Source organism: Nanorana parkeri, unplaced genomic scaffold, assembly GCF_000935625.1.
Source record: "Nanorana parkeri isolate BGI_ZX_2015 unplaced genomic scaffold, ASM93562v1 scaffold219, whole genome shotgun sequence".
In the NCBI taxonomy this organism is placed as follows: Eukaryota; Metazoa; Chordata; class Amphibia; order Anura; family Dicroglossidae; genus Nanorana; species Nanorana parkeri.
The window spans coordinates 394,339-407,150 of NW_017306487.1; the positions used below are offsets into that span (position 1 = coordinate 394,339).

The following is a 12,812-nucleotide window of genomic DNA, read 5'->3' on the forward strand; positions in this document are numbered from 1 at the left end:
GGTATAAAATTGCTCCACTGCATGGCACATACATCGGTGACCATTGCAGGCTTACACACCGCATACAGCTTCATACACAGCTTACACATGGTTTACACAGCATTTTGTGGATGTCATAATGAGCAGGAGCAAGCTTTTTATGTACAGAATACCTAATGAGTTAGATCAGCATTCTCCATCATTTTCTGTAGACATTACACTAGGGATGCACTGATACCATTTTTTTTCTGTATCGAGTACCAATATTTTAATTTTTTTTGGTACTTGCCGAATACCGATAATGGAAGTCCGATTAAGGAAGCCAGTTGGCATGTAATGACTTGCCGCCCGGCTTCCTGATTAGCCATAAAGCCAGATCCAGGTGACAAGGAAGCATGGAGCTGGCTTTCTGGCCAATCAGGAAATGACTCGCCGCCCGGCTTCCTGATTGGCCGTGAAGGCAGCTCCATGTTCCCTGGTAAAGAGGGAGCATGAAGTAGGCTTCCTGATACCGGAAGTTCCGGTATCAGGGAAAGCATCGGGAGGAATTTTGGCGAGTACGAGTACTCGCCCAAATACTCAGTATCAGCACCGATACTAATATCTGTATTGGTTCATCCCTACATTACACTACAGAGGATAAAAAGTGCATTGATAAGTAGGAGTTCTTTTGCATAGTGTTGTGGTTGTTGGATATGTAAATTTGACATTGGTATTGAGATCACAAATTTACTTCTTAGATTTCATCAGGATCATGCAAGGTCAAATTTGATCTGGAATTATAAAACAAGAGAAGAGTTAAGAGACTCACTGGAGGCTGAAATGCGAGCATTTAATGTGGACAGGGAGCTTGGAAGCGCAACAGTAATCTCTTGGAACCACCATGAGTTTGAGGTATGTGACCCACTTGCTGAACAGCTTTTTGAGATAGTCGGGTGGGGAGGCGCATGTATTTTTAAAAAAAGCAAGTAATCATGTACTTGTCTTATGTTGAGTTTAATCAAAAATGATAATGTATCCTAGCAGGCACAATGATTTAAAAAATGATGAACCACATGCTAAAGTAGCTATTATAAATGAAACATCTTTTGGAGCTACAACCCTTTCTGTGAAATAATGACTCAATCTTATGCTTGTGGCAGAAAGCTCGGAAATCTTTGAAAGTGGTACTGTGGTGGTGGAGTGTGGTATTCGCCATAGTCCCAGCAAAGTGGGACTTTGAAAGTGTTACTTGATGTTGTACTCGCCCTCATCTGTACGGTCGTTGCACCCCCTTTCACAGCAGTTTCGCAGCTCTCTTTGCCATTAATCATTTCGCTTCCAACTTTAATGTAAAAACACATCCCCTACATCCCTTTTAGATATGCCTTCACCAAGTCAACCAATCAGCAGACTGCAAAGCTAAAGTCTGCAGCACTCAGCAGGGAGAAGCAGGCACATCCAGAAGTGTTCTTTCATATAATTTTTTTTTTTAAAGATTAAAAGCAGAACTCTGATGTTTATAGGAGCCTGTACTGTATGCATCTAATACATTTCCCTGTTCCTCTGATCAACATACAATTAAACATTTTCAATAACATTTTGTAAGATATCATATACAAAACCGATAACACATTCTTTAAGCTCCACTCCAGCCCATATCTTAAAGTTTTGGATTGACTTGAGAAGAGTTAATACTTTGGTTTTAGATAAGACAAAGAGAGCGCCTCCATCGTGTAAAAGCGTTTTAATGAAACAATATAAATGCAGCTAAAACCATACTCGCAAACGAGTGAATTTAACAGGCATGAGAAAGATGGACTGATCGGAAACCACAGTTGATATATGTAGACCACAGCCGACGGGCTGTATGTCCTTTCTGGTTTATGCGTTTCAGAGGCCATGCCTCCTTCTTCAGAACCAAATGCTGTTGTTTTATTGCTGTTTGTGATCTCCCTATCAGCAAATGTTCTTTTTTTTTTCTGTGCCCTGAGCCAAACATGTGCACAGACCTGGTATGCCCAGATGAAGTAGCTTCCATGTGCAAAAAAACAGCCCCACTTTACATCTACTTTGAAGAAAAGTCTCCCTAATCCTCAAGCAATTCCATCCTCAGAAATAGACTGCAGTATAGATGCAAAATACATCACTAAGTTTACCTATTTATGTCAGTAATGCATTTTTGTTCCAAACCATGTAGGCCTTTTGTCTTCTGGAGGACTGAACTAAGCTTCTGTCATTGTGCTGGGAAAATGTATGTGTGTTGTGTGCTTTGTGTTCTTTGTGTAAAATTGTGTATGTGTGGTGAAGATATTGCATTGCTGATTTGCACAAATTGACACATCTTTTGTCATTGTCTTATATTGATCTTGTGTACAATCACTTTGTCCTTTCCTCAAGGTAAAATATGAGTGCCTCTCGGAGGAGATAAAAATAGGAGATTACTATCTACGACTGCTTTTGGAAGAAGATGAGAATGAGGAAAACAGTGTTATAAAGCAATCGTAAGTACCCTCATGTTTGATACATCTGGTAGTAGTATAATCTGATTCCAGACATGTCCTTATAAAGTTTTTTGCATGTTTTGCTCCAGGTATGAATTTTTCAATGAGCTCTACCACCGTTTTCTCCTCACTCCTAAAGTGAACATGAAATGTTTATGTTTACAAGCCCTGGCCATTGTTTATGGCAGATGCCATGATGAAATAGGGCCCTTCCCGGACACCAAGTACATCATTGGAATGCTTGAGAGGGTAATTTGTCTTTTTTACAATAATGTAAACAGCATTCACTTTTTAGACATGTTTTCTTGGAATCCTTCTCCCCCTGCTCCTGTACTTGGCTCAAAGCCAGTCTTATAGAACTGGACAGAACTTGTAATAATATTACAGGTTGCCTTATTGTGGAACAAGAAACTTCAGATGCATTGTGTGCATTTTGAACCTTCCCAACCCACCCACCCCTGCTTTATTTTACTTTTTTCTTCTCTTCCTTTTGTCCTTGTACACCCCCCTTTTCTTCCTTCCCCAATCAAGATTTATACCGCCATCCCAACCGCCAACACTTATAAATTACACTGCAAACTGTGTTCCAGAACACAAAGTTGGTTTGTAATTGCTCAGTTACATAAACGATGACGCATCATCTTGTTCAAACATTTTCTCCAACATATCAGTGATACAGAATTCTTGTTGAAAAGCACTGTAGATCTGATTTTATAATATGTACATTACTCTACCTATCCACAATCTGGAATACTATTGTTAAAAACTAAAAAAACTGTTGAAATATTTAGGAACATATGCTGTCAGGTATAACGTGTAGGTACCTAGAGCTACCTACAGCAGCCTCCAACTGCCCTTCATTAGGCTCAATTACCGGTCCATTCTGCTGGCCAAAGCTTTATCCTAGAACTGTAGATTTGTATAGTGAGTTTTGTTTGTTTTTAAGGCTAGAGTAAATCACTTGATATTTTAGAAAATTCTCTTTTAAATGGCATTTTCTTCACTCATATATATATTTTTTTTATTTTAGTGCACCGATAGGGTAGAAAGGGACAGGCTCATTTTATTTTTAAACAAGCTGATTCTTAATAAGGTAAGTTATCAATGTTATGTCATTTGTTAAGTATTAAAAAACAAACAAAAAAAAACGCCTGTCAACTTCCTCAATGTAATAATACAGTAAACTCCCTGTTATCCGGCATCCACGGGGATTGGTAGATTCCAGATAATTGTAGTTTCTGGTTGCTTGAGAGTTACTAATGAAAATAGGTCTAACTAATGCCATACCCCATATTATACTATGCCATAACATTAACTCTGTATTGACTTCATAGTAATATATTGAAAGGCAGTAATCAAAAGTAAATAGACACACTTAAGACAAAAAAGCACACAATCGTTTCCAGGATGAGACATGCCGCAGAACAATGAGTACACTGGATTTTTTCTTTCTGGTTAGATGAGAGTTCTGGTCAGTTGAATACCGGATACCAGAGAGTTTACTGTATTTGACTTTAGTTCAACGGTCTGCAGTCTTCATTGGCCAAATGCAGTGCTCTTTTGAAATCAGTTTGAGACATGTCTGAGATTTTTTAGAATTCATTGATTGGTGCAGTTAACCTTCTGACCTTTTTATTTGATCAGCTTTAGGCTGCTTTTACATTCTCATAGACTTGTATGGGGAGTGAAGCAGTCCTGAAGCAAATAAAAGACGATTGAACCTTTACCAAAACTATTATAGACTAGTGATAAATCAGTTTTTTGGCGACCGAAGAAAATGTCAAGTAGTTTCAGTCTCTCAAAGGAATTTGTTGGTAAGGTCCCACATTTTTTTGTTGAATTATTGTATTTTATAAAATGCAAGAGGAGGTGGAACACACAAAGGTGGTCTGTAACATGCGGACAAGGACAGATACAAAAATGATGGACAGATACAAAAATGATGGCTTGGAGATCTCACTGTTAGAATATCCAAGTTATACAAGAAGCCAGAGAATGCCCCAGTCACCAGACTTCGCCCATAGTAATCTGCAAATGTACTTCTTAATCATATGCAATAATTACCATATGGAAAAAAGGTCAAATACAAAACCAGTGATCAAAGAAAAAAAATGCCTTCTACATACAAGTAATTTCGATCTGTGACTGGGTTATCGCAGGCCAGTGGAAATTATGTACTGACTGCTATCCACAGGCTTGGGTTTTTGGAATAACAGATCACACTAATGCTACAGATGTTGCTACTATTAGAAAATAGTATGCAAGATGAAAACTTTCCCTGATCTTTTGTTTTACTTCTAGAAAAATGTGAAAGATGTGTTGGACTCCAATGGAGTCAGGATCCTGGTTGATCTCCTCACCTTGGCACATCTTCACACCAGCAGAGCCACAGTTCCTCTTCAGGTAAGCAGACTAACTATAATGTTCTAAATATTTTTCTGTAGCCCTTACCTTGTTTACACTAAAATGTATTCTCGTGTTTATGGGGGTTCATGTAGATAATGACTTTTAATGACAATAAACAAGTACTCGGGATCTCAGAAAGCCACATCAGCAAAGGTCTGTGGACAAGCAGACCAAAAATATTGTGTTTTTTTTTTGTCTGCTGACCTGTGGTAACATTAAGTATGCCCTGTGGTCGTGTGCTTTCATCATAGAGAGTCACTGCAGATTCCATTGACAGCTGTCAAAGTCACTGCAGGAGAGCAGGGCTTAAAGATTTTGGCTCTATACACCAGCAGCCAATCATACTCACCATTAGAGGCTCTGTGGAAAACCTGGCATTTCTTAGATTGTGCGCCTCTAGTGCGTCCTCGATAACGCACAGACTTAGTCCCCAAGTTTCTTTCCTATGAGCAGCATCACTTCAGCCTGACTGACCCGCTCCGCAAGACCTGAAGCCCACGTGCCCCATTCCCCAGATCATGACAACTGTGTACATATAAAGTAGCGAGTCTGAGGAAAATCTTTTACATTTTGTTTAAAAAGGGGACTTAATCTTGAAAAGGTTAAGCACCACTGGCTTAGACTAGCCTAAATCTGAAAATGAAAACACTAAGAGCCATATTTCTAAGGCAGTGAATGTGACATTCACCAAACATTCACAGCACATATAGCTTTCTGGTATTTGTGTTCTAAATTAGTAATTAATTCCCCTGCAGTGAATGGCTAATGTTAATCACTAACAATAAAATGGCATTTTATTTTTTTCAGAGCAACGTTATTGAAGCAGCTCCTGATATGAAGAGAGAGAGCGAGAAGGAATGGTATTTTGGCAATGCAGATAAGGAAAGAAGTGGCCCTTACAGTTTTGTTGAGGTAAGTTAGAATGATCGTTCTTGGATAATAACTTTGTGATGACTTAAAAAATTGAGGGAATAAAGCTGTCGCATTTCAGCATTCAGGGGTGATGGAAGCCAGATGAAGGGAAAGGAATAGCTGTCTATCACCATCCTCGGGAAACAATCTGCATGGTTGTAAATTATCGTTGTTGTTTTATATAGCGCCAAAAATGTACGCAACGCTTCACATAGTTGCCTATTTATGCCAGTCCCTGCCTATCGAGGAACAATCTAAGGTCCCTGTCTCCCATGCACACCGGGGTAATTTTAGACAGGAGCCAATTAACCTACCAGCAATGTGGGAGGAAACCAGGGTACTCGGAGGAAACCCACACAAGCACAGGCAGAACTTGCAAACGCCTTACAGATAGTGTCCTGACCGGGATTTGAACATGTGAACATTTAATGGGTTGCCCCTTGTAGTTCCTTTTTATAATACCATTAATTTGTGCAGCAAGAATAATGCAGCCTTATTTTTGATAGATGCAAGAATTCTGGAACAACGGAGTACTAAACGCAAAAACGCGCTGCTGGGCCCAGGGAATGGATGGTTGGAGACCTCTGCAAGTCATCCCCCAGCTGAAATGGTGTTTGCTGGCAAGCGGTCAAGCTGCCCTAAATGAAACTGATTTGGCCACTTTGATTTTAAATATGCTTATCACTATGTGTTCATACTTTCCCAGCCGGTAAGCTGCTGCAGTTAATGCCCTATTGTGCAGAATGTTTAATTTTGTTCTGTGTAAAGTTTGCATTACCATTTAACAAAGAAAAATCCTTAGGCCCCATTCACACTGAGCGATTTATCGCGCGGTATCGCGGATAATTACCGCGAGATATCGCTCTCCAATGCATGGCAATGGGGCTCTGTCCGTCTCGGTCGTGCGTCGCTACCGCAGGACCCTTTTTGGAGCGGATTTTGCCGCGATTCTAGTTTGCGACAAAAGCGCGATTTGCAAATCGCTCAGTGTGAATGGGGCCTTAATAGGCATTTTAAAGCTGTTGGGTTTCAAGGCTGTTTTGATTACTTATATGAAGCTAATATGCTTTGCATGCTGAGCATTAGGAACCCAATGATGTTGACCAATCCTATGTGCACACAAAAGCGACATAAAGGACAAAGCGCAGTACAAAGCTGAAGCTGTGCTAAACACTCGTATTCAGTACACCTTTCCCTATCACACGCCTGACAAATAATGAAATCTCTCCATAGGAAAGAGATTTAATTGATGTATAGCCCTAACCTCAATGCTTGAGTCAATTCAGAATTCCTGATCTGTGTACTTGTTTCCAGGTCCACGACTGGGATTTTTTTAAATTTCATGGGTTTATATTTGTGTTTCAGTGATCAAGACAATGCCATTATTAGACCTTTACCGAAGGTGAAAAGACTGCTGACTGACAATACCTGCCTTCCTCACATCACACAGGTCAGTAATATTTCAGCTTTGGATCGTACCATGAGAACAGCCTTCACCAGCTCACTTGCTGTTTTGGGCTGTGATAAATCGCTATCCTACATTGTCAATGTCGGTTACTTTTTTTTTTGTTTTCTGGGGATGGATGTGTGGAATCTTCTGCCTCAGCTGAATTGAATTTTCTTTTTATTTCGCTTATAGCTTTTGCTGACATTTGACCCCATCCTGGTGGAGAAGGTTTCCATTTTGCTCTATCACATCATGCAAGACAATCCCCAACTGCCTCGTTTCTATCTCACCGGAGTGTTCTTCTTCATAATGATGTACACTGGCTCCAATGTGCTTCCAATAGCCAGGTAAGCAGCATCCATCTAGGCCAAACCACAGGTAAAGCACTGTTTATTTACTGTATATAACTTTTTATCTGTATGGCTTGGTAGAGTGAACATGTAAGGATACACCACTGCAAAACATTGCAACTGAAGAATGATGGTTATTTGTTTGCACGTGCCATTCCAGCAGCGCAGAAATATTCAACATAACTATCTAACTTTACATTGTATAGTAAGCTCGCTTGTGTTAGGACACAATTGAAATTGTAAAACAATAAAATTGTATTATTTTAAACCACATTGATTAGAAGAAAAACTATTCCACCTAGAGAGTATGTTGACGACTAGATTTGATTAATGATCTCATTTGTATTTATACAGATGTAATTATTTTAGGTTGCCAACTGACAATCACTTTTGTATTTGGTCTTTTTAATATTCATTAATATTGTGCCACTTTTATAGGAAAATATTTTATCATCTTGTTTTTAGAGAGCCAGTCTACCCTAAAGTTATATTTTGGATACAAATGAAGTCCAGTGGTCTGTGCTGTTGTTACTGTTATAATGTATGTAGTGCAATTGTAGTCCCTAATGCCTTTTAATAGCAAGCTAATTTCTAAACATGTATACTGTATATCATATATCATAGTAAGGACACTGGAATTATGGAAGAGTTTCACCTTTTTTCTTCCTACAATAGTATTACTACATGGTCCCACCATTTCTGTTAACTTTTTAATCATTTAAAGTGTATATTCAGCCTTTTTTTGCATTTTCTATTTATCTCATGTCACAATTTGCTTTTCAACCAAATAATAGTAGGAATTTTGAAGAAATCTATACCTGTCCACAGTCTCCAGATGTGTTATAAACAGATGATAGCTAGGCTTAAACATGTTCATTTTGAGTAGTTTACTAACTGTTGTTCCTTGTATATGTATTTTTAGATTTCCACAAATTAGTGTATTTTGCTAAAATATTTAGAAAATTGCACTCTAATGCATGCCGATATGTAATTAATTATTTATTCATTCCTTTTTTTATGAAGGTTTCTGAAGTACACTCACACAAAGCAAGCCTTCAGATCAGAAGAGGTAGGTATTATTTATGGAAACAGAGTTGGGAAATTTGTACTAAAAGGACATTATTTAAACTCCCCCGCGAGCACAGTTTTCCCACCCGCTACTAAATTTGTTGAATAAAAGTGTGGACATCTCTATGTATGTTATACCATGATCATGTTGAAATCAAAAGATTGTTGAGAACAGTCTCGTCCGTAGAACACGGGAAGCTTCCTTGTGCTGTTGCTCTTTCATTGTCCAATCACAAGCTGGGGCAGGTCTTAGACCAAGCTGTATTACTTACCTGCAATGTAGCCTGGAGAGAGGTCCAGCGAGTGCAGGGCCTTACTGTGCTGTTTGGTGGGGGTGCCAGGCTCAAACACTATTACAGAGAATTGTAAATCATTTAGCAGGTAGGACATTGCAAACATATGTAGGTCAATTGTGTATTCAGCTTTGTGTTTGAAGTGCAGCTTTAGGTTAAGCAGTTGAATTTGGAGAGGGACCTCCAAGTACTTCTGGCTACTTCTTTCTAACTCTGTTGACCTTGTGCACTGCCTGTTTGTTCAAATACAGTGGTAACCTTCATAACTCATTGGTAATGCTGCAAATCAGACTTCATCTGAAGGTATTGCTGTGGGTAAAATATGAAATCATTGGTCCCTCTCAAACCACGAAGTTTCAGGAGGCCAACAGACCAAGCTATCGCCATATGATACCTAAAGCGGTCAGATTTTTTTAAGGTTTATAGCTAAAGATGGGCTCTTAGTAGGGATGCACTGATACTAGTAACTCGTGATCGCCCAAATGCTCCGATACTTCCGATACTGGAACTTCAGTGACGATGGAGACGGCTTCCTTTCCAGTCAGAAAGCCGGGCGGTGGGTTATGATCCGCCTCCTGGCTTTGTGATTTGCTAGAAAGCCAGCTTCACTTGTTGCTAGGCAGCCTGGTTTCTTATAGAGTCAGGAAGCTTCATAGCCAATCAGAGAGGTGGGTCATGACATACTGCACGGCTTCCTGATTGGCAAGGAAGCTGACTTCACTTGTTGCTAGGCAGCCTGGCTTCCTGACCGATCAGGAAGCTGGAAGGCACCTTATGACCCTCCGCCTGGCTTCCTGATTGGTCAGGAAGCCAGGCAGCCTCGGCAGCTGGAGCCAGTGTTTTTTCGATAGAACACTGGCTTCTCAGGCAATCAGGAAGCCAGGCGATGGGTCATGGTCCGCCGCCCGTCTTCCTGATAATTCGGGGTAACGGTACTCTGTCGGCGAGTACCAAAAAAAAAAAAAATAGCGGTACTCGATATAGAAAAAACTTTATTAGTGCATCCCTAGCTCTTAGTAAAGCATACTTTTTGTAATTCAAATTTTTTCCACTACTAAAATTATTATTTTTCTTACAGAGCAAGGGGCCTGATATATTTCAGCGGAGTATACTTGGCCACATTCTTCCTGAAGCTATGGTGTGCTATCTGGAAAATTACGAGTCTGATAAATTTTCCGAAATATTTCTTGGAGAATTTGATACTCCGGAGGCTATATGGAGCAGTGAGATGAGGTCTGCACCATTTTCAGTAACGTTTAGTACTTGTTTTCATGTTTTAGGGACTTTACTTAGCCATGTTTATTATATGTACATTTTTAACTGAAAACTCTAACTTTAACGTCAGTTTAGGTACTCCATGGTTCACTTATTTATGTTTTTACCTGTTGACTATTTTCAGACGTCTCATGATTGAGAAAATTGCTGCCCATTTAGCTGACTTCAGCCCTCGCCTTCAGAGTAACACAAGAGCACTTTATCAGTATTGCCCCATTCCAGTGATCAACTACCCTCAACTGGAGAATGAATTGTTCTGCAACATATACTACCTGAAACATTTCTGTGACACGCTCAGGTTTCCTAACTGGCCCATCAAAGATCCTGTAAGTCATGTCTACCTAATCCGTTTTTGTTTTCTGTTCTTATCTGTCTTGTATTGTTCTTTTAGTACTAAAAATGGCACTAATGGCAAGAATGTTGTTTGGATTTCTCCAAAGGTGCAACTGCTAAAAGACACCTTGGATTCATGGAAAAAAGAAGTAGAGAAAAAACCTCCAACCATGTCAATAGAAGATGCTTATGAAGTTCTCGGTCTTCCAAAAGGACAAGGACAGTAAGTTACAAATGCTGGATATGTTTTATTATGAAACATGATTTTAAGGACTGTTATCTCTGCACATCTATAAACTCCAGTTCTTCCACCATATAAGACACTGAAGGTGTTAGGGGGTTGCAGGTAAATGTTTCACAAGCTATTTTGACACACAGATCTTGGTTTAAGATACAGTTGCCCTTTCACTCAGTTGCATTTGCTGCTTTTGAGCTGCTTCACTTTGCTTTTAGGCCTCATTCACACACAGCGCAAGCAAAATTGTATATTGCGTCTATGCGCGTATATGCATGCACTATATGCAATCCCAGAATGCATCACTCGTAATGGAATTTTTAATGTGCTGTACGCGCGAAATACATGCGTACATGCGCGTAAATACGCAGAAATACGCTGCCCGGACGCATCTCTGTTCCATTCTGTTTTTGCGCATATATACGCTACGCAAATATACGGCTCTATACGCGGCTGTGTGTATGGAGCCATTTATTTGCATAGGTTGCATATGGTACAATACGCGTGCATACGTGCGGCAGTGTGAATGAGGCCTTACACTTACATTGCTTTGTATTTTTAAACAATTCAGCTCAGATGCAAACAAAAACCCATCTGCATGAGGCCTTTATGATGAGAAAACGGCATTCCCAATAACAACTTTGCATTACTGTTTGAGATGCAACCCTTTCTGGATGTTGTACTTCTCAGGCAAAACCAACTACAATACTGCATCCATTGAGTAAGTAAAATTAGATAGTGACCCTGGTACTAATTTAAAACATCTGTGATGCTGGCCTCCAAGCAAAACTCTTTATTTTGTCTTGGATAGAGCAGGGAAGGGTTAGGTCTCGTTCACACCTAGGCGTATTTCATATGCGCGTCTGTCGCACGTTTTTTTACAGCGATTCGCAGTAAAAAAGTTGTGCGACCGGCGCGCGTTTCCGAAGGCTACTTGGCTGTATCCCAATGGAAACGCGCAACAAAACGGCCCAAAGTAGTACATGTAGCTTTTCAGGCGTGGGCCGTTTTGTAGCGCGTTAGGGACGGGTGGAAATACGCCAAGGTGGGAACGAGACCATTGAATACAATGGGATTTATATTTTTTAGCGTTTTTGTAGAGCGTTCGTCGAGCGTAGAACGCGCTACAAAACGTTCAGGTGTGAACGAGGGCTTAGGGTCTCTACTAGGTTTTTTTTATGTTACACATTTCACATGCAGTGCTTAAAACAAACGTGTCATATGTGCTAAATCACATCTTATACATATCTCAAAATCCAATAATGCCTAATCTTCAATTAACAAATATTTATACAGTGAATACATATAGCAAACTGTGTAAACTCTTGAAATATTAGAAGTGAATTCAATAAATGTGTCCAATTCTCCACAGGACCTTGCTCATTATCTGCAAGCACCACCAGTTAACATTTATTATTATATTTAAATACTACTTTCAATGTCAGCTGGCACCACTCTTGATAAAGTCAATACTGACGAAACGTGTCGAGTTGAGTCCAATGACCGATTTTGGATGTGGATTGCTTTCTGCAATGCTTGCTTGTATGTAGTTGGATGTAAGTGCAATTTAGATTTATATGTTGATTTTTAATAAACATTTTTACCCATCGAGCATCCCTCTGTGTTTCGTATGCTGGAGCTTTCAAGTGGCATATAAGCTGGAAGACGCACAGAGAAGAATTTACAGGGTGGTGTGAAATCTTTTTTGATGACATTAGGCTATGGAATTCCTTTAACCTGTGCGTTTAGGCGGTACCTGCGGAATCTGTGACCAAATCTGCGGGAGGAAACTAGCTCTGGGAAATATATGCGCTAATGACCTTAGTATAACATACAAGGTCACACTCAATCTGGTGTGTGCGGATTAAGGTGTGGGGTACACGCCGTGTATATTAACTGGTGGTGATTGAAAATATTGGGCAAGGTCCTGTGGAGAATTGGACATGTTTATTTTATTAACTTCTAATATTCAAGACCTTACACATTTTGCTATATGTATGCACTGAATAAATATTTATTTATTGAAGGTTA

The 12,812-nt window shown here is 39.7% G+C and overlaps 1 protein-coding gene across 1 annotated transcript in view; it reads left to right on the forward strand.

The window, feature by feature from the left end:
• The window catches only part of DNAJC13 (DnaJ heat shock protein family (Hsp40) member C13), a 128,555-nt gene that overhangs the window by 71,214 nt on the left and 44,529 nt on the right, over positions 1-12,812 (forward strand). Inside the window, 13 exon segments of the mRNA XM_018555950.1 lie at positions 720-873; positions 2,359-2,462; positions 2,552-2,711; positions 3,493-3,555; positions 4,764-4,865; positions 5,676-5,780; positions 6,287-6,489; positions 7,146-7,230; positions 7,420-7,574; positions 8,601-8,646; positions 10,017-10,171; positions 10,338-10,539; positions 10,654-10,769. Coding sequence (XP_018411452.1) covers positions 720-873; positions 2,359-2,462; positions 2,552-2,711; positions 3,493-3,555; positions 4,764-4,865; positions 5,676-5,780; positions 6,287-6,489; positions 7,146-7,230; positions 7,420-7,574; positions 8,601-8,646; positions 10,017-10,171; positions 10,338-10,539; positions 10,654-10,769 — 1,650 coding nt within the window.